Genomic DNA, 21,551 nt, shown 5'->3' with positions numbered 1-21,551 from the left:
AAAACTCCGCAGTGAAGGCTGATGCGCAAAAACAGAAGTTGTCAGAATCATCACCTAACCCTAGAATCACGGCCTCGCCATGCCTAGTTCAGGATAGGTGGCGCAAATCTCTTTGTTTTGCCCCAAACAAAAATGGACTCCGTCGGAGTCAAAGTCCTTTCCTTTGCGGACCAATCGAAATCTAGCATTCCGGGCTCCTGGTGTCCTCACTTCCGCCTCGTATTTCGGGGTCTCTAACTTGGCGAGTCGGGACGGTGCGCTTCCGACTCGGAGCGGCTGTGGCGGCGCCAGGGCAGCGAGGCCCGGACGCGGCGGGCGGGATGAGCGGGGCGCGCGGCGGAGCGGTGCGGACGCTGCGGGTGCCGGGCCGCCACGGCTACGCGGCCGAGTTCTCCCCGTACCTGCCGGGCCGGCTGGCCTGCGCCGCAGCCCAGCACTACGGCATTGCGGGTGAGGCCGCGCCGCCTGGGCGGGGGCGGGGGCGGGTTCCCGTCGAGCCCCAGCTTCACCGTGCGGTCGGAAAGCACTTCCGACAGTAGGCAGTGCCACAAATGAACACCAGGGGGAGCCTAGGAACGAGCCAGTTGCCGCTTCCTTCTTTGTCCGGAGTGGGACTGGAGACCGAGTCAGTGGTTTTTTCCAGTTACAGTGTGGAAGTAGCACGTAGGAGGTGCCTACTGGCTCGTGTCCTTATTCCTTAGTGCACCGACTCCCCACCGCCACCGGACCCCCTACCCCCACCTCCAGGCACACGCCACCTCGGCTTAGCGGCTGTGACCCCTCCTGCCAGTACTTGGAAGGCGGCGGTCTGCAGGGTCACCCCCCAGTACCAGCTAATGGGTCCCCCACCCCCACAGTCTGCATCCAGGCTCTCTGTCCGTAAGAAGGATGGCCCTCAGCGGACGCTTGGAGTCTCCCGACAATTGATCCAAGTTCCGCCCCTACTTCTGTTGTCTCTGGAAGAATACACACTTTTGCAAGTAGTTGCTGGAGGTTCAAGGTCACTGTCTCTTTTCAAGGACTAGATTGAAAGGCGGGGTTCCAGTCATAAACTTTTAACTTTTAATTTGTATCCTATTATTTACGCACTGAAGCTCTGTGAAATACGTCACTGCATAATATCGGATTTTGATAGTAGGTTTTTTTTTTTTGGTCCTATAGCCGAAAAAAAAAAATGATGTGGTTTCTAAACCTCAGAGGGCGAGAAATATTTACTTATGTTCTCACCACTTAGCTCTTATTGCTTGCATTTGCACATTCAGATTTACAATACTTGCCCATTAGTTAGGTTGAGACTCATGAGTTTGATATTTTAAATTAAATCTTTTGTAAAAACTTACAAAGAGTTGGTATTTTTTTTAAAAAAATCACTCGTTTAAATAGAGCGTTTTTCCTCCCTTAGTCCATATAACAAGTACAACTTTTAAAATATGCTTGTCCCTTAGTAAAATAATTCATTTTTGGTAGATAACTGATATATTGTATTCAGCACTTTACCTCCTAGTATGTGGTACCAGGTATTTTGTTTTAAGATCCTATTTTGAATATATTTTAGGTTTATTGGTGAGGCAGTTTAATGGAGTAGAAGGAGCAGAGTTTCTGGGGTCTGGAGGCCAAAGGTTTCTTACGTGTAAATAGGGATGATGACACATACATGGGAGGTTTATGTGCCTGGGCACCCTGCCTGGCCACAGAATACAAATTCAAATACCTCTCCCTTCTGTTAGAGCTGTGTCTGGATCCCAAATGTAGGTGAGATAAGTTTAATATTTCATGGTTGAGGTGCAATATAGAAAGAGAAATTGTGAGAGCACAATCCTGATCATTTTGTATACAAGGTCTCAATAACTTTAGGGAGGAATTTGTGGTAGTAAAATTAGGTACTCAGTGCTCAATCCCCTTTGACCTTAGATGCTCCCCTGGCAAGTTCAACAGCATGACCTTGAATTTTTTTTTCCTTAGGCTGTGGGACCCTTCTAATATTGGATCAAAATGAATCTGGGCTTAGACTTTTTAGAAGGTAAGGTGGCTCTAATGATTAAACTTACATGTATTCTCTGTTGCTATTAAAGCCTTAATATAATTAGATTTTGAATCTTTTCGATGAGTAGAAGAATTTTTACTTTTTAAATTTGCAATAGAAAAGAAACTTCAGCATTTGCATGGTAGAGAACATATTTTTGCCAGTAAGTTGTGATTATATCAGTTTTCTTCTGAAGTCTTTGTCTCTTAGTATCCAGTTATACACTATAAAGCTTAAACATAAAAAAAAATGTAAACTGGTTAGTGTACTGTGGGACGTTTCTAACTTTGCTGTCTTCTTCACATAGTTTTACTCATTCAGGAGCTGATTATCCATTTTGTCAGTTACCTAGCACTTCTTGCCCTTTCTCCTTTCTATGACTGTCTTGACTGTTGGACTTAGTAACACCTCCATCAGGGTTAGTCAATGTCGGAGAAAGGAAAGGAAATCCTGTCAGAAGATAACTACCTGCTCACAGCTCAGGTGAAAGTTTTATGTGGAAAGTTGAAATCATTGGTCTAAATTAGTATTGTGAAGTGCTTGCTGCTCCCTCCTGTGGACCACAAAAACCAGGGAGCACCCAGGTATGGCAGCACTCCCTCACATAAATCGTGCCAAATTTCTAGATGGGAGACCTAATTTTAATCTAGCTCTGCAGTTTTCTGGCATATGTATGACCTGGGCTGTTCTTTTCTCTTTTTTATTAATATGTTTTTTATTTTATTTTATTTTATTTATTTTATTTTTTATTTTATTTTATTTTATTTTTTATTTTATTTTAATTTAATTTAATTTAATTTTATTTTATTTAAGATTTTATTTATCCATTCATGAGAGACAGAGAGAGAGAGGTGCAGAGGCAGAAGGAGAAGCAGGCTCCCCGTGGAGCAGGGAACCCGATGTGGGACTCGATCCCAGGACCCTGGGATCATGACCTGAGTGGAAGGCAGGCGTCGAACTGACTGGGCTACCCAGGCGTCCCTATTAATATGTTTTTTAAAGATTTTATTTATTTTTGCTAGAGAGAGAGTGAGAGAGAAAGAGAGAGTGAGCATAAGTGGGGGGGTGGGACAGAGGGAGAAGCAGACTCCCCACTGACCAGGGAGCCTGATGTGGGACTCCATCCCAGGACCCTGGGATCATGACATGAGCCAAAGGCAGACACTTAACCGACTGAACCACCCAGGCGCCCTGGGCTGTTCTTTTCACCTCTGTGAATGCATTTCTGCATCTGTCAAGTGCTTGCTCTACTTACCTTCCATAGTCGTGAAGACTCTGTGACATAAGGTGTGTTAAAGTATGTGATAAACTTGAAGAAAAGCTATAAAATTATGATTGTTATTTTATGTTCGGCTGCCTGGGTAACCAGATGTTCTGTTTCACTTTCCCTGGTGTAGCTTTGACTGGAACGATGGTTTGTTTGACGTGACCTGGAGTGAGAACAACGAACACGTCCTGGTCACTTGTAGTGGCGATGGCTCACTGCAGCTCTGGGACACCGCCAAGGCTGCCGGGCCCCTGCAAGTCTACAAGGAACACACTCAGGAGGTATGAAGGCAGTCTTCCTGGGCCCATTGTTTTTCTTTGGATGAAATCCACTTGGGGATGGATACATGGGGACAAGAAGTTTAAGCTTTGGTATTTCTCATGCATGTTAGATGCCATTTATTATAGGATTATTGAAACATAACGTACATCTTGGCCTGAGGGGCTAGGAAAGAAGAAAAGGTCAGGCTTCTCATTAGTCTGCGAGGACGCCTCCAGTAGTATAAGTATGCTGTGGCACCATTTCCTCCGGAGAGGCCCGTCACTTTCTTCCCGCTGGAGGATATGCCCCCCCCCCCCCCCCCCCCCCCCCCCGACAGACTGAAGATAGGAGTAGGCGGCCTTTTCACAAAGACTTCACAAGATTGCCTCTAGGGCTTCAGTAAGATTCCTAAGGATTTTCAGAATATACTGGAGCAAGAGCATCAAATACTGATTATGAGCGCTTACTGAAAAGATTTGAAATCTTAAGCCAGTTCATGTGTGTAGGTTCTGTGTGTATATATATGGGTAGCATAGAAAATAGTTTGGTTTTCAATCATATAGAACTACCATATATATTTTTAATGAACGTGATGGTAAGAACAATGCCTTTTGGTGTTTTACCTTAAATGTTTAAAAATTTTCCTCAAGGTAGCAGTAGATCCTTCAAGTGAAAACTTGCACATTTACGTTAAGACTTGTGTCTGCCACAGTGTCTGGACCGTAGAAGGCCTCCAGTGAATGCTTTATCAGATGCAAGAATGTTAGTCTTTTGTGATAAAAAGATTACTCATGTGAGGATTCAAGAAATCATTGTATAGCCAAAGCTATTAAAAATGACTATCTCTAAGATTGTGACTGAAAATAATGGAAAATCTTAGTTCCTCTGTTTTATGGTGAAGCCTCTCTCTGAGTACTATACTTACAAATGATGATGTTTTCATAGAATCACTGAAGACAACTCTGGTAAAGGAGAAACTTTAGTTTCAGGATGTTCAATGCAAGAATCCCCACAAAGCGGCATGTCCAAAATTTGGACATTTTTGTGGTACCTTCACGATTTTTGCTTTTTTCTAATACTACTTATAATTAACTTAGTTTTTTTTTTTTGCTTTAAGATTTTTCCTCTCAAAAGTTTTTTTTATTTTTTTTAAAATCTTTAGTGCTTTGTATTGTCTTATAAATTCTAGGACTATAACCAACAGGTCATAAAATAATATATCTAGTTATGTTAAATTGGGATATATTGAGCTAATATATTTTTTAAATGATCTTTACATTGTTATTTCACTTATCCTAAAACAGTTATATTTAGGAAGCCATGGAATTGATGGCTAACTTAGAATGTACATTTATTCGTTTGCAATGTATGTTTAAATATGTAATGAATGAAATAAAACGTATGTGCCAGTTAAAATCATCTCTTGTACAACCAGTGGTATGTGTACTACTCTCTGGGAAATACTGCTCCAGAATGTTCCTGATGATAGTCACTCAGCCTTTACTTCATCTCAGTGAAAGTAGATCTCACTATCTCATGAGATAACTTATTCGACTTTAGATTGCTCTAATGGTTAGAAAATTGCTCTCTTAAGTCCAAATCTACCTCCTGTCAACCAACTGTTGTTTCTAATGCCTTTTCTCTGAAGTGATGAGAATGAGTCCAGCACCCCTTTTCCAGGGAACCCTTGAAAATAGCCACCATGACCCCTTTTAGTCTTTCCTCTTCCAGACTATGCATCTGTAATTCTTTCAGCCTATCTTCAGATTACATGGTCTCTCTATCTTTTACCCTCTTGGTAAATTCCTTTGCATACTCCCCTTTTTCATGGTCATTTCTGGCATTGCATACATTATTTATTCTAGAAATGTGATGATCAGTGCTGAGCTTTTTAAAACTTTTTTTTTTTTTTAAGATTTTATTTATTTATTTGACAGAGAGACATAGCGAGAGAGGGATCACAAGCAGGGGGGTGGGAGAGGGAGAAGGAGGCTTCCCGCTGAGCAGGGAGCCCGATGTGGGACTCGATCCCGGGACCCTGGGATCATGACCCGGGCTGAAGGCAGACACTTAACGACTGAGCCACCCAGGTGCCCCTGAGCTTTTTAAAACTTTGCCACCATAATCTTGAGCCTCTGGTTCTAATAATATTACATAACATGGCTGGCTGTACATTTTCCTTGGCCATGTCGTAGTGTTGGCTTACTTTGAATCCACTGGTAAGGCGCCTCTATCTCTTGTTCTTTGAACTGCTCTGAAGCCAGGTTTATATCATTCTATAGTTACGTAACTGGGTTTTTTTGAGCTGAAGACATCTTTGTGGGTTTTTTTCTTTCAGGCTATTTCCCCTTAATTTCTTTTCCAACGCAATTTTTGATAAGTGCTTGTGTCAGTTAGGATGCCGTGGCTGTTCATGTAATAGAGAATACAACGAAAAGTAGATTCAACGGAGTTTATTATCTCACATAACCAAGGGTATGGAGAAGGAATGGGTGCTGCTTGGTTACTCAGGGCTTGGCAGTGCCATCAGATACACAGGCGGTCCTTGCCTTTCCACTCTTTTATCCTCAGTGGGCATGGTTTTCTCCATATGCTGCTTATAGGTCCCAGTATCATCTTATCCCCTTTGAAGGGCAAAGGGCAAAAAAAGTGAACGTCCCTGTCTTGGGACTCCTTTTGAGGAAAGGCTTCCTCAAAGCTCTACAGCAGACCCCTCTTCACATCTCCATGGCTAGAAGAGCATCATATCCCCAATCCTAACCGTATCACTTATGAGGGAAACAAGCCACCATTCCTGCCTTCACCTAAACAAGATTCAGCCCTGGGATGAGGAAGGGACGGAGCTTTTTCCCTGAAGGACAGAATTAGGGTTTTGTGAGCAAGGAAGAAAGGGAGATTGGCTCTGCTACAACATACTTGTCTTTCTCACAGTCCTTAGTAAAAATCAAAGTATGCCAAGCAGGGTGGTGAATAGAGAATGTAGGGTACTCGCAAAAGCCATCTGCTGTGAGATTGTGAAGGGAATGAATTTCTGGTGATTAACTTAAGGCTCAGTATTAAAATACCAAATATTTGGCATTTTGTCATTGGAGAGAAATACAGCATATATTCGAAGCATGTCTCTTATATCAAATACTAGAAACACTGAAAAGGATTTAAGAGCAAGTGAGAGTTTTGAGGAGCTAATAAATATTTGTTAAATAAATTAGTAAGTGAACGAGCATAGCTGATTTCCTTTTATTTTTTTTCCCACCAGCATGTTCAAGAATAGCAAACAATGGGTTGTTTTTTCCCATGGATAATAGTATAGAATAAGGATGAGTAGCTTGGTTTCAATCAACTTTGGATTGAATCCTGGCTCTGTAACTTAGCTGCTGTGGGACCCTGGGCGAAGTTACTTGTTTCTCCTGAAAATTAGTTTCTTCATTTGCAAACTGAGGAGGATAATAGTAGCCTATGTCCTAGGGTTGTTGTAAGTACTTAGAACAGAGCCAACACTAAATAATTAAGAGCTCTTATTATTATATCTTATTATACTAGGGTTAAAAAGGTACAGAACAAGTTAGGAATCCTGCACTTACCCATTTCATCACTTGGTAACTGAGAAAATGTCCAACAATCAGTTTTCAGATAATCAGATGGGTAGGTGCTGAAGTGAAAAGGAGAAATCCAAGACCTAGATATATTTTAGGCCTGGGGAATGAAGGGCTTGGTGAAATGGAAAGGAAGAAAAACATGAACATTATCCGTGTGCATAGCTTCTAAACTTAGCCTCAAAGCAAGAATCTGATTCTTCTCTCCTTTGTTTACCTGGTGCCTGCAGAGGCCATTATGTCTTTTGAGCCCATTAAATGCCGGTGGCTTAGCCTGCTGCTGAATATATACTAGGAGTGGAAAAATAGGAAAATTTTAAAAAGATCCAGCAAGAAGGAGAAGAGAGGGTGAACTGAGAATTTTGTTTCTGTACGTCATGCCTTACAACATGGTGCTACTGAGAGTTGGTTAGGAATGACTTTCAAGGTGACAGTGACTCAATTTAATGTTTACATCAGTATCTAGTTTCCCGTGTGCTGATTACAGTTTTTTTTTTTAAATAGTTAACGTTTGTCTTCATTGTCAAATAGTAACCTTATCAATTTGATGAACTTTTTTTTAAAAGATTTGATCCACTTGAAGTTTTTGGTTATGAAAACTTATCTTTGAAGTAAGTATACAACTATAGTATCTTATTGTGGAGAGAATGTATTTAACTATACATTTTGTAGTAAACATGTGCCATATGGTTAAGACCTTGCTTACTTTAAAAAAATCAATTATTTACTCCTATGATAGTGATAGAAGCTGGAAAGTTTATAGTGATGGATGCCCATAAAAATATGAATGCAGAATGATAGTGAGTCATGCATTTAACACCAGTTTGTTCCCTTTAGAAATTGCATTTATGTTTAACTGCACAACAGACTTCTCAGCTAAAGAGATCTATCTCTTTTCTTTTTCCCTTACTCTCTTCCTCCTCTCTTCCTTTTTTCCAGGTTACAGTTGAACTTGATATATTTCCTTGTGGGTATTTAGTCACCTAAATTCTGGAGTAGGTTACTGCAGTAAGATTTTTATTACAATTCAAAATAAGTGTAAATCTTCCTCCCCCTAAAATTGTAATTATGGAGAAAAATATTTTCAAATTATGTGTCAATTGAGTCTTTCTGGATTTTACTATGAACAGGATGTGATATCCTTCACCACTTTTCAATCCTTATGTTTTTAAAGCATTCACTTTTTTTTTATTTTTTATTTTGTTTAGTATTTTAAAGTTTTAACTTGTATTTAAAAAGCTAGATCTGGGGGCACCTGGGTGGCTCAGTCAGTTGAGTGTCTGACTCTTGGTTTTGGCTCAGGTCATGATCTCAGGGTTGTGAGATTAAGCCCTGCGTGGGGCTCCACACTGGAGGTGGAGCCTGCTTAAGATTCTCTCTCCCCCTCTCCCCCTCCCTGCCACTCATGCTCTCTCTCTTAAAAAAAGATTCTCCCCCTCCCACACTCACATTCTCTCTTTCTCAAAAAAAAAAGAAGATAGATCTGTCCATACTGGTACATGTGTTATGTGCCAGGCATATGCTAGTCATTGAAGATGCAAATATGAATAAGACTCAGGTGCTGATTTCTGGTAGTAGTTCTGGGACATGCTAGCAAACCATTTAATACAGTGTGATTATATTGAAAAGAAGTATCTAGAAGGTACAGAGAGGGCACAAAAGAGATGCCATTTGAGCTGAGTCTTGGACAATTAGTAGGAATTCACTGGCAGCCCAGAGGGAGGAGGACATTTCTGGTAGAGAAAAGCATCTGCACAGGTGCAGATCTGTGAAAGAGCATGACATGTCCAGGCGCTCATGGGTCCTCTGGTGTGACTGGAACCTAGGGTGTGTGTGTTGGATTCTAACATACTGGAATCACCTAAGGACCTTTCAAAAATTTTCATACCCAGGTCACAATGTCTGGGGGTTGGAGCCGAGCATTATGTAGATTCCCAGATGATTTCACTGTGCAGCGATGCACACTGCTTTAACTTAATAGGCATTCTGTTCTAATGACCTTAATACGTATATTGTCTAATATCTCGAGGGTTGTAGATTCAAAATGTAGATTTTAACAAATATTTAATAAAAAGCGTGACCTGATTTGCCTTGCAAAGGGGTAAACTCAAAGCTTTAAAACTTTTTTTTTTAAAGGAAGAGAAAATGATAGTCCTATTTTTGGGTCAAGAATGACTTTCATGCATGACTACTGCCACTATATCTGTAGTCTCTCTGTCATATACTCATTGTGGGTCTCAAACACTGTGCTTGTCTCCAGAGCAGGTTGGTAAGTGAATCGTGTCTAGAAATTAGAACGCCATGGCTCCTACTTTAGATCTAGTAAGAAACATATGTAGGAGAATGATACAGCCTTATTTGATAATTTTAAATAATGTGAAACTAGAAATTCTTTTTAGTTTAGTTACAATCTGATATCCAATGAAGTTATCCTATGGAATTATTGGCAGAGCTATTTAAATATATTTCGAATTTATGTTTTATGTGAGACAGGGAGCAATTTTATATATATTTTATATGCACATGTATATGTGTATATATATTTGTATGTATATATATAGTTATCTCTGTATATATTTCACAAGGACCAGTGGAAAGATAATCCAAAAGCTAATAAAAGTGGTTACCTTTAAAGGGAAGAAATCAGGGGAGAGGGGCCAAGGATGGACAATTTCTCCAATATAACTTGTATTACACTTTTGACCTTGGAACAATGGAAATATTTTACAAAATTAAAAACCACCATTTAATTAAAAAAGAAAAAAAGCAATTGCTAAAAATTGAAAACAAATGAATCAATCTAGTACTATATAAAATTGGCATCATAACCAGGTATTGAAAATAATTATTTCTAGTGACTTTAAAAATACAGTATCGTGATTGTCCATAACCTAATGAGATATGCCTGACAAACAAAAAGAATTGCAAAGAAGTTTTAAACTGCATTCAGAAAGATCAGTATTGTTATTTTGAAACTCTTATATTATAGAAAGACAGTTATCATGTTCTTTCACTCATATGTGGACTATAAGAAACAGCGTAGAGGATCATAGGGGAAGGGAGGGAAAACTGAATGGGAAGTAATCAGAGAGGGACAAACCATGAAAGACTCTTGACTCTAGGAAACAAACTGAGGGTTGCTGGAGGGGAGTTGTTTGGGGGATGGGGTAATTGGGTGATGAGTGTTAAGAAGGGCATGACGTGATATGATGAGCACTGGGTGTTATATGCAACTGATGAATTATAGAACTCTACATCTGAAACTAATGATGTACTCTATGTTGGCTAATTGAATTTAAATAAAAGAAAACTCTCATATTGTAGGTTAAAGCAGAGCAGTAATTATGTTATCAGAAACCAAAAATTTTTATCTAAGAGAAAAGTGATGAGAATAAAGAAATTAAAAAGAGACATTTAATTTTAAAGTTGAATGAGAAATATCTGTACATTAAAAAAAACAAAAAACAAACAACAACGACAACAAAGAAACATCTGTACAGACTCATGATTTATTTTTCTCTGTTTAAAAAAGTACATATGTCCTGGTTCTTTGGACTATAAAGACCAAAAAGCAATTGACAACTCAGTCACAGTAAATATCCCTAGTGCCCAGATTACTGTCTCTAAATACCATTTCCCACTAGAAGGAACTGGGATCTTTGGAGAGATAGTTGATTCCAGGACTGAGAGGAAACATACAAGATGAATCCAAGACATCTTCTTGTGTCAGAAAACTATGAAAGGCCACTGGGATCACATCAAAAGTTTAGAAGAGACAATGTGTAGAGAGACCATACACTTATATGTATATTTCCACCCATTCCGTGAATTGTAATCATTAAGAAACAACAACTGGTCACCACTAAAGATTACTAGGACAGTGGACTCATTCTGAAAATTGGTAAGATAAAGAATCAAGGCACTTATCCTGCCTTTCTTGTATGAATTTTATTGTGGAATAATCAGATGCTTGATGTGAAAAATTTCTCCTTAACAGAATTCTGGCTAATAAATGCAGAAGGAATAGCATAATTAGAAAGTCACCATTGAGTATCCCCAAATGAAGTAACAACTGTAGGCAAAGGTTTTCCATGGATGCTAAAACATTAATTTAACATTGATACATCTTCTGAATAGTTTTAGGATCACTGAAAGTGGGTCAACCAGCAATTATACACCTAATACAATAGGAAGCTAAAAAAAAAAGATTGAACTGAATGTAATCAAGCCTCTAGACCTAACTTCCAACTTAAAGGAATGGGAAGGGTAGAGGAAAATGGTAACACCACGAGGAAACAGCCAAATCCAGAGTATAGGAGATTCTACAGAACCATTAACTCTGTGTCTTCAACAAGTACAAATATCATGGGAAGGGTGGGTGGGAAGAGCAAGGTGGGAGAGGAGGACTTTCCTAGATTAGATCTAAGAGACAACAACTAAATGTAAAATGTGGGTTTTGTTTGGTTTCTGGTTCAAATAAACCAACTGTAAAAAGACATTTTTGAGACACTCAGGAAAATAAGAATGTGGACTGAGTTTTGGATGATATTCATCTTGTTAGGTGACTATAGCCTTGTGCTTCTCTAAGAAAGGAAAACATCCTTATCTGCTTAATTAATTATGAGTGAATTGGTCTGATTTTTTTTGTTTTTGTTTTTGTTTTTAATTTTATTTATTTGACAGAGAGAGACACACTGAGAGAGGGAACACAAGCAGGGGGAGTGGGCAGAGGGAGAAGCAGGCTTCCCGCGGAGCAGGGAGAGCCCGATGCAGGGCTTGATCCCAGGACCCTGGGACCATGACCCGAGCCGAAGGCAGACACTTAACGACTGAGCCACCCGGGCGCCCCAGAAGTGGTCGGATGTTAAAATATCCAGCAGTCAGTCAGTTGGTAACCGGACAGATGAAACAAGGTGGCAAAATGTTGATAATTATGAAAAGTAGGTGATGGATACCTGGGGATTTATTATGGTATTTCTTCTTTTATGTGCATTTTAAAGTTTCTATAATGATAAATTAAAAAAAAACTTGTTTCACATTACAAGAAATATGTAGCCTTTTCTAATCGCTCAGTAATTAAAAGTCAGGGTCCCTTTCCTTTGTATTGATACAGACAAGTATGAGCATTCTGGACAGTTTTTATTTGATGATTTTTAATTAAATAGACCAACTTAAAAAGGGCAATGCTCTATAGTAGATTAAAAATGAGCTCTTTGGGAATTGGTTTCAGTAATAAAATTTGTCCTCTCAAATGGTGGTTTTGATAAGGTTCACATTTCATAAAGCAGCACAAAATATTGTTCAGGGTTATTTTTTTTTCTTTTTGCAGTTTCTCAATTAATTTTCTTCACCACTGCCAAGAGTAATTACATAAGATAGGCCTTTAGAGGACCCTGCTTTTAAAGCATAACTGCATACCCCTCTTCTTTTTTATCCTTAAACTGACCATTAAGCCATGTCCACTGTTTGAATGGGAGTGGGGGAGGAATTGGGAATAGGGAAAGGGGGGCAGACTAGACTGATGTGAGATGTGCTCTTCATTCAGATTTGTTTCTCCGCCCCTTCATCCATTCCAGAAACTTTGATTAACCCAACTGTGTACAAGGGATGGTGTGAGGCCTAGCCGGGAAGATGAACAAGTCAGGCATGGTGTCCTTGCCCTGCTGGAGTCCTCGTCCCTCTCTAGGGAGGGGGGCTGGAGCTTGCAGGTTATCTCCTTGATAATGTGATCAGTGCTGGAATGTATGGAGTGCTACAGGAGGAAAGGATCTTGTCTGGGGAAGGGACCAGAAGGCATCCTTACATTTGCAGGGAGAGTAGGAATTAACTATTCAGATGGAGAGGCCAGAGGAATAGGGTTAGAGGCAAAGGAAAAGTGCACGCTTGAAGGGGAGGGATTGAGCCTGCATGCCTGGAAGAATTAGCATCTTGGCTGTTAAGCTAAAATCAGTGGAAAGGTGTTGAAGATTTTTAAAAATTTGCCATGATATATTTCTTACGTATGAAATATATGTAAGCTGTAAAAATGTATAATGAATGCTTGCATATTCATCATCTGACTTAAGAAATAAAACATTCCTTATGCCGTTGGAGCTCCTGCTTTACAGATGCTATTTTTCTTCTATCTACTTTTTTTTTTCTGAGTCTGTCATTCTCCCTCCTTTTGTCTTTACGCCCTTCTTCCCAGGAGTAACCACTAATGCTGAATTTCTATTTCTGTTTTCTTTCTTTTTTTTTTTTAATTTTACAGCATATGTATGCATCCCTAAACCATTCACGGTTTTGCATGACTTTGACCTTTGGGTAATAAGCAGCAGCAAGGATAAATCTCACTGTTGAGTGAAGATGGTAAGTTGTAGGAGACCCATAGTATGAAACCGTCAAAGGGCTTCCTACAGGGGAATGACGTGTGTGTTTATGTAGTGCAGATCATGGATTGGACGTGAGCAAGGATGGATGGGGAGAGCAGTGGAAGGATGCTCCCTGCAGTCTAGGTGGTAGCCAGCGTAGGCTCGATGGCTGTAGCCTCTTAAGAGAATTATGTACATGGGGCGCCTGGGTGGCTCAGTTGGTTAAGCGACTGCCTTCAGCTCAGGTCATGATCCTGGAGTCCTGGGATCCAGTCCTGCATCAGGCTCCCTGCTCAGGAGGGAGTCTGCTTCTCCCTCTGACCCTCCCCCCTCTCATGTGCTCTCTCTCCATCTCTCATTCTCGCTCTCTCAAATAAATAAAATCTTTAAAAAAAAGAGAGAGAATTATATACAAACTTGTAACCATGTTCCTTTGGGTTCTTGTCCCTCCTGCTAGACCTTTCTGTTCTTTAACCGTGACAAGCCTGTTTCCTGCTTCTGGGTCTTTTCCTGTTCTTCTGACAAAGCCTTTCCTCTCAACCCTGTAGAGTTCTGTCTTTGCTACATGCAGGTCTCTGCTCAGCGGGGTCTTCCCTGTCCGCTCTATCAAGAAATGACTCCTTCCCCCTGTCGTTGTTTCCCAGTCTCCTCCCCTTGGTTTGTTTTGCTCTGTAGCTTTTCTTTAAAATCACAATCTGAAATTTTTTATTTAGAGCCTGTCTATGATCCTTGAGGGCGGGGACTTTATCTGTCTCGTCTAACACAGTAGGTGCTTAATAAATACTTGTTGAATAGACTAGTGCGGTAACTTGAAGTTGGGATAATGGAATCTACTCATCCTTTTTTGACTGTCTCCCAAACATTCTGTCTGCTATAAACTTTTTTTCAGAGCCTGAGGTCAATGGCCAAACCCCGTTCCCACTAGACATTTCCACTTGACTATCTTGCTGTCACTTCAAAGTCAGTAGGTCTAAAATTACACATTATCTTCTTTCCTCCAGTCTTCCCATTTTGTTAATGCCACCACCACCAGCAGTCCCTGGGCACAAAACCTTGGTGTTATCCTGTAGTGTTCTCTAGTCCTAATCCCTTGGGTACTATCTATGCCCGTGTATGCCTTTGGGGGAGTTTCTGATCACTGTTTTCATTTCTGCTTTCTGCTGTTGACATTTTAGCCAGGCCTCAAGGCCCCGCTTAGATCCTCTCTTCTGGGCATCAAGCTGAATTTTCCATCCCAGTGCCCGTTTTGTACTTATGTCTATAGTTTTTTTCTTTTTAAACAACATCCTGGCTTGTACTGTTAATTACTTACCCGTACCCTAAATTGTAAACACAGTCAAACACCATAAAATATTTATTGGGTTGCCTTTATTTCCTTCCCTGTTGTCCCGTTTTTAACCTCACCGTGTGCGTTCTGTCCTTAGTTTTGCGCGTCGTTGCGGGACTGATAATAGAGCTGGCAGCAACACTGCCGTCAGCAGAGCTATCTTCCCTCCTGTCTTTTGTTCTCACTAGGGCTGGGTTCTCCCTGAGCCTGTAGGGGCCCTTGCAGTTTTGAATGGCGAGAAGTCATAAGGTGTCAGATCTTAACATCATGCTGGACATGTGTAGAGGCAGTGGAATCTGAGATGTTGATCTTAGTTTTTAGTTATATTTGTTCAGTTATCCTCTGAAATGAAAATAGTAGCTCTTTATAACTACTTAGTGATGCAGATTGTGAAGATAAATTTAATTGGAGAAATTATTTTAACTCCCATTTGTTGAGTGCTTATTGTATTGCAGTGAGCATAGACATACAAGATGGTTTTGCTCACATGGTGGATCTCCCAGAATCTAGCAGGTATTTAACACAAATTGTAGTAAAATATGGTAAATGTTAAATTATAAGTAGGTACAAGATGCTGTTGGGATGCATGGAAGGAAGCATCGAGGGTTTTGTCGAGGGGAGACTTGTTCCATAGAGGATGTAATGGGACCAAGTCTTGACAGATGAATGGGAGTTCACTCAGTTGACAGGGACTTTAAGTTCTTGGATATGGATAATTCATGGAAACAAGAATGGAATCAATCTGGGCTCTAATGGAGGGTGATACCTGTGAATCGCCAATGAAGGGCAGGCTTTTATTTCCTTAATATTGCAGCCCAAGCTCATTCCACTTCAACAGTGCCCTCAGGTAGCATGATGTAGAGACAGCCTAGTGTAGTTACTAAGGGTGGACTCTGCAGTTAGGCTACTGAGGTTCAGAATTCAGCTTTGCAACTTACTAGCTTTAGGAATTTGGACAATTTAAACTTTGTGGGTCTTAGCACAGTATCTATTAATGAGATAAAATATGTAAAATGCTTATGACAGTATCTGGTATGCCGTAGGTGCTCAATAAAGGTTTGCTATTGTGCTTATTTTTGACTGTTCACATCTGCCTAGAGCAGGAGTCGGCAACCTAGCGTGCTCTCTGATTTGTAAACAAAGTTTTATTGGAACACAGCTATGCCAACTCATCAAGTATCACCTTTGGCTACTTTTGCTCTCCCAGACCGACATACAGAAACCACATGGCCCATAAAATCCCAAATTATTGCTCTTTACAGAAGAAATTTGCCATGCCCTGGCCTAGAGGATAAAATCAAACTCTTTAGCTTTCAGGATCTTCAATGACTACTTCAAGGCTGTCTTTTTCCATCCATAACTAGCAGATGGCCACAGCAGCTCTTGGGGTTTTGCTGCCCTTTCTTTAAGAGGTGCTCTCCGTTGCTGGATTGTGGTTTTTTCAGTGTTCCAACTGATCTTCTCTCTTCTACATGAATATGGACAGCAGCAGGGCCAGGACTAGGGTAGGGTGGGTGAGTCACTCACCTTAGTTACACAATTAAGGAGGACCCCCAAAATTCAGTAGTCAAATAATGTCTTACTGCAGTATTTTTAAAAATCCCAATTCAAAAAAATCTGTGATGAGAAAAATACTAAAGTTTTAAACAAAGACAGACTCAGTATTACTGATATTTTTTAAACTGAGACTCCATCATGGCTAGCCATAGTTCACAGTAGAAGACAGCAGAGAACAGGTAACCCATACTTAAGCCACAGCAAACTGCAGACACCCCTGCTTCCTACATAAACATGGTAGCTAGAATTTTTAAGATTCAGAAGAATCTGCTGGCTGGTCACATTTAGTGATATATACTCAGGTCCATGTCAGGACTACTTTAATTTAATAAAGAATAATTATGCATGGATTTTGTGGAAGTTTGCTTACAGTCGTGATCTGTATATAATCTGTTGTATAAAATGACAGAATAAAAAATATTTCCGTAAGTTTTCAAATGGTTCATTTAAAATGGTTCACTGAAAGCAGTAAAGCATAGATTAGAATAGCAGCATTGGATAACTAAAGCTGTTTACCAAGAGATCTGAAAGGATTACCTGGTTCCTATAAGCTTTTTCTAAGAAAGGACAGATAAGGATATTAATTGAATTTTAATGCTTTCTGATAAACACTGACCTGGCAAGCTTTTTTAGACGACTAACTTTCTAATCTGCTTTGACATTTCTACAGGGTGCTGCAAACAGTGTTTGTTGGTAGGTTAAAAATATATATGATTTGTTTTAGTGAAGGAGGTTTGGAAATCATCTGTAGCATTCTGTTAACATAGAATGGAATCTTATCTGTAAGGAATATGTCTGGGGGAATGGACAAAATGACCTTTCCATTTCTCAGGCACCATGTTGAGATTTGTAGGACTTTATTTGATGTTTCAATGAAGTGAATTAGTTGTTCTAACTGGCTATCACTGTTATAAAGAGATAAAATATAATATTGAACTTGATGCTCTTTTGCTTTCCAAATGATACATTAAAATGTTTTTAGGTCTACAGTGTTGACTGGAGCCAAACAAGAGGTGAACAGCTTGTGGTGTCTGGCTCATGGGATCAAACGGTCAAACTGGTATGTCAGCATTACTGTGTTTAAAACCAAATGTTCTCGGGGGGCGCCTGGGTGGCTTAGATGGTTGAGCGTCTGTCTGCCTTCGGCTCGGGTCATGATCCCAGGGTCCTGGGATCGAGTCCCGCATCGGGCTCCCTGCTCAGCGGGGAGCCTGCTTCTCCCTCTGCTTCTCTCTCTCTTTGTCTCTCATGAATAAATAAATAAAATCTTAAAAAAAAAAACAACAAAACACCAAATGTTCTCTTCCGCAAAGCTGCCATTGAATTTTTTTTCTTTTCTAGAACGTACTTCTGTATCTTTTCAATTACACAGTTAATTTTCTTTTCAAAAAACTGTATTAAGGCATTTATTAGAATTTAAACATTTTTAACCTTTTGGCTGTAAATAATTAACTCAGCATTGATAATTTTGGCCCCTTAACTACCATTTTGCTTCATATGGAAATAGACTTTAAAGAATCTTTGAGATATGTCTGTTTATTACGTGTGTATATATAAATACATAGATAGTGTATTATATGTATTATATATATAAACAAATTTGAATTTACCTCTAAGTAATTGATCTATTCATTTGTTTGTAGTGGGATCCAACTGTTGGAAAGTCTCTGTGCACCTTTAGAGGCCATGAAAGTGTCATTTATAGCACAATCTGGTCTCCCCACATCCCTGGTTGTTTTGCATCAGCCTCAGGTAAATAATTCGGTATTTACCAAAAAAGCCTTACTTGTAGTGAGTGGTGGCTTTGCTTTCCCCAGCAGATGGTGCTGTGTACTTGCGATTTGGAGGGGAAAAGGGCCCACAGTACTATTCTTTGTGCTCTGTAGATGGTTTCATTCTTCATCAACCTCTAGATAAGAATCAGCCAGGCGTGGACTACTTTTCAACTATTAATGAACAAATATGGTTTGTCTTAGGCATATCATAACTGGTTATAAATCTTCCAAAATTGGGAACCGTTCTAGTTCTTTTTATTAGCCCCTGAGCTCCTTCCTTTAGATGGCATTATCCTTGGTTTGTTTATCAGAATAAAGGTGGCTAAGTCTGAGTAACAGGAGAATGTGTAACGTGCTAATTAATGACAGATATTTGTGATGATTGACAAAGTAAAATGATCACTATTCTTTGCTTCTTTTGTAACTTTCAAAAAAAATAATTTATAAAGAAAAAAATGGTATCCTACATAATCCCATAGTGAGGAAATTCAAACAGCACAGAAACATGCCAAACAAAACGTAAGTCCTCATCCCTCCCCTCCGTAGAACCACGTTAGCTTTTTCTTATATTCCTCCATAAAAATTCTTATTCGCTTTCCAGAATATGGAGTACAAAAATGAAAAATGTTTGGGGCGCCTAGGTGGCTCAGTCCGTTAAGCATCTAGCTTCAGCTCAGGTCATGATCTCAGGGTCCTGGGATCGAGCCTCGCATCAGGCTCCCTGCCGAGCGGGAAGCCTGCTTCTCCCTCTCCCTCTGCCTGCTGCTCCCCCTGCTTGTGCTTGCTCTCTCTCTAAAAAAAATAAAAAATATGAAAAAAAAGTGAAAAATGTTTATGGGGAATATTCCTGAGGAAAAAGTCAGATGTCTTTAAGGGCTGAATTTGCTTAGTTGATGTTAGGTTTTATACGCTTATAGCTATAAGGCTTTTGTTGTTGAAATTATACAGAAAAATAATTTTATAATTGTGAATCAGAAAATCTCCCATCCCAAATTCATTTTCCCCACTGCAAACACTGTTATTATAAAACAGCTTTTGATCATGGAAATTTCTTAGTAGCCTTAGTCCTGTTATAGTTGAAGTGAGAGTATCATACCACCATTCAGAAGGAGTTATTAGACTCTAGTTTTAAATAAACTTGATGGAAAAGAACATTCACCAGTTATATTTTATGAATTTTATATATGAATTTATGTTATATACTTAAGCTTATGGAATTAAAACAAATTTAAGGTAGAAAGAGAGGTATACCGTGTTCCTTTTATTTGATCTACCACCAGTAAACATTTGGCTAAAGAATTTTCTGAATACTATTTCCTTCCTAAAATCTCTGACACTTTAATATACATTGCTTCATTTTTCTTTTAGATAATTTGTGTAATGTACGGAGTGCCAGTAAAGCTGTAAAAAGTGTAGGAATGAAACAAAGGTGAACAACTAATTGGCATAGGCAGGGCAGGGTTGCTGTGCTAGGCTGCCTCCTTGAGTCACTAGGCTGCCTCTGTGAACAAGTAGTGGGAAGGGTAAACCAATGTCTCCGAGTATTCCAATGTGAGGACTTATTAAATGACATCATCTGGGGAATATATACATAAATACAATCTATATGACACTAATGACTTTCAAAAGTGTTTATTATAGAGCAGCAACACCTTATAGATTAATCAAAACAGTAACAACAACCTTTCCAGTCTAGATGATGTCAGTTAATTCTGATAGTGAGAATCTAGTAATGTTAAGGTAATAGTTGTTTTAAGATTTGGACCTTGAAATGATGAATAAATGCACCTCCTTAATCTTTTAAATGGTTTCCCATTTGATGAGTGAAAAATGATACCTAATTTTTGTTTTGATTTGCATATTTGATTATGAGGGATAGTAAATATTTTTTATATGTCCATTGACTACTACAGTTTTTCCTTTGTGAGTCTCACGTTCATGTTTTTGGCCCATTTTTCTACTGTGAGCTGTTTGTTGTTGTTTTTCTGTATTGATGTATGAACTCTTTTTATATTTAGGAATTAGTCTTCTGTATCTTACGTATATTTTCCCATTTTTGTTTGTCTTTTAACTGTTTTATGTTGTATATTTTTTTTTTTTACTGTATATGCATTTGAGTTTTTTGGTAGCCAAGACTATCAATTTTTTGCTTAATAGTTTTCTGGCTTTCATTTAGGATGAATAAGGAATTGGCTCAGTGAAAAGTGGGAGACCTTGCATGGCACAGAAAGAGAGACCATTCTAGGCAGAGAGAATAGACCAAAAGTAAGAATTTGGTGCATTTGAGTTAACTGAAAGAAGGCCAGGGAGACCACTGCTTAAAAGGAAAAGGTAGTGAAAATGAGGTTGGGCAGTAGAGAGTCACCCAGATGGACACCTTATGGACTGGATTCAAGATTTTGGATTTTATCCTATGGACACGGGCAAGGCACTGAAGAGGTTTAAGCAAGGGAGTGGTATAATTAGGCTTGCATTTAAAAAAATTCCTTCTGGCTGTGTGTAGAGAATAGCTGGGAGGTGAGCAGGAGCGAATGCAGGAAGATTAACCGAGAGCTGAAGGCCTAGATAAGGATGGTGGCAGAAGAGCTGGCAGAAATTAGGCTGACTCGAGTGGTATTTGGAGATGATTGTATAAGATGTACAAGGATGAGTAAAGAATAACTCCTATATTCCTGCCAAGGGTAAGTTGGTGGGTGGTTAATGTCATAACAGAGGTAAGAAATATGTTTGAAGGAGAAGATCTGGAGTTTTGTTTTAGAGCACACTGAGCTCATGGCACACAGGGGGCTGTGGATGAGTAGGTTGAGTTTGGAGCTGAGACATCTAGCCTCATGAATAAATTGTGTCATTGGCTCAGAAATGGTAAGTAGAGCCATTGTAGTAAATCAGAGCCCCCAGGAAGGACTAAAGGGAAGAGACCTTAGACTAGAGTATAGGTTGACAAACTACTGCCCTCAGATCAAAATGACTCACTGACAGGTTTTGTGAACAAAGATTTAGTGGAACACAGCCATGCCCATCCTTTTACAGATTGTCTGTAGCTGCTTTTGTGCCATAATGGCAGAGGTGAGTAGCTGTGGCAGAGGCCAATGGCCCTTGAAGCCAGAAATACTTACTGTTGGGTCCTTCACAGGAGATGTTTGCTGACACTTTGTATAAAGTGTCTTGAGGGGAGATAAAGCAGTGGAAGCTCTTCCATGCAGTTTGGTTGTTTAGAGAAGGAGAGAAGAAAATAGCTAGGAGAGGAGGTAGAGTGTGCCTACTGTTGTCTCCTCATTTAATTACCCAGCACCCCCAAATAGGCAGTCAGTAAGATAGTTGCTCCTTACTTGCTACTAAACTCTGTCAATGCCCTGAGTTGTTGAATTATGTTGAGTGCCTTCCATAGTAAATATAAC

At 39.6% G+C, this 21,551-nt stretch overlaps 1 protein-coding gene across 1 annotated transcript in view; it reads left to right on the top strand.

The window, feature by feature from the left end:
- The first annotated feature begins 224 nt into the window (after positions 1 to 224).
- The window catches only part of PEX7 (peroxisomal biogenesis factor 7), an 83,229-nt gene continuing 61,902 nt past the window's right edge, over positions 225 to 21,551 (top strand). Inside the window, exons 1-5 of the mRNA XM_028121461.2 lie at positions 225 to 450; positions 1,963 to 2,020; positions 3,421 to 3,571; positions 17,361 to 17,438; positions 18,022 to 18,130. Coding sequence (XP_027977262.1) covers positions 321 to 450; positions 1,963 to 2,020; positions 3,421 to 3,571; positions 17,361 to 17,438; positions 18,022 to 18,130 — 526 coding nt within the window. The 5' untranslated portion in view covers positions 225 to 320. The remainder of the gene's footprint in view (positions 451 to 1,962; positions 2,021 to 3,420; positions 3,572 to 17,360; positions 17,439 to 18,021; positions 18,131 to 21,551) is intronic.

This window comes from Eumetopias jubatus, unplaced genomic scaffold (genome assembly GCF_037043125.1).
Source record: "Eumetopias jubatus isolate StellerSeaLion01/CBP00866 unplaced genomic scaffold, mEumJub1_p1.0 scaffold_6, whole genome shotgun sequence".
In the NCBI taxonomy this organism is placed as follows: Eukaryota; Metazoa; Chordata; class Mammalia; order Carnivora; family Otariidae; genus Eumetopias; species Eumetopias jubatus.
This window is presented reverse-complemented; position numbering and strand designations above follow the sequence as displayed.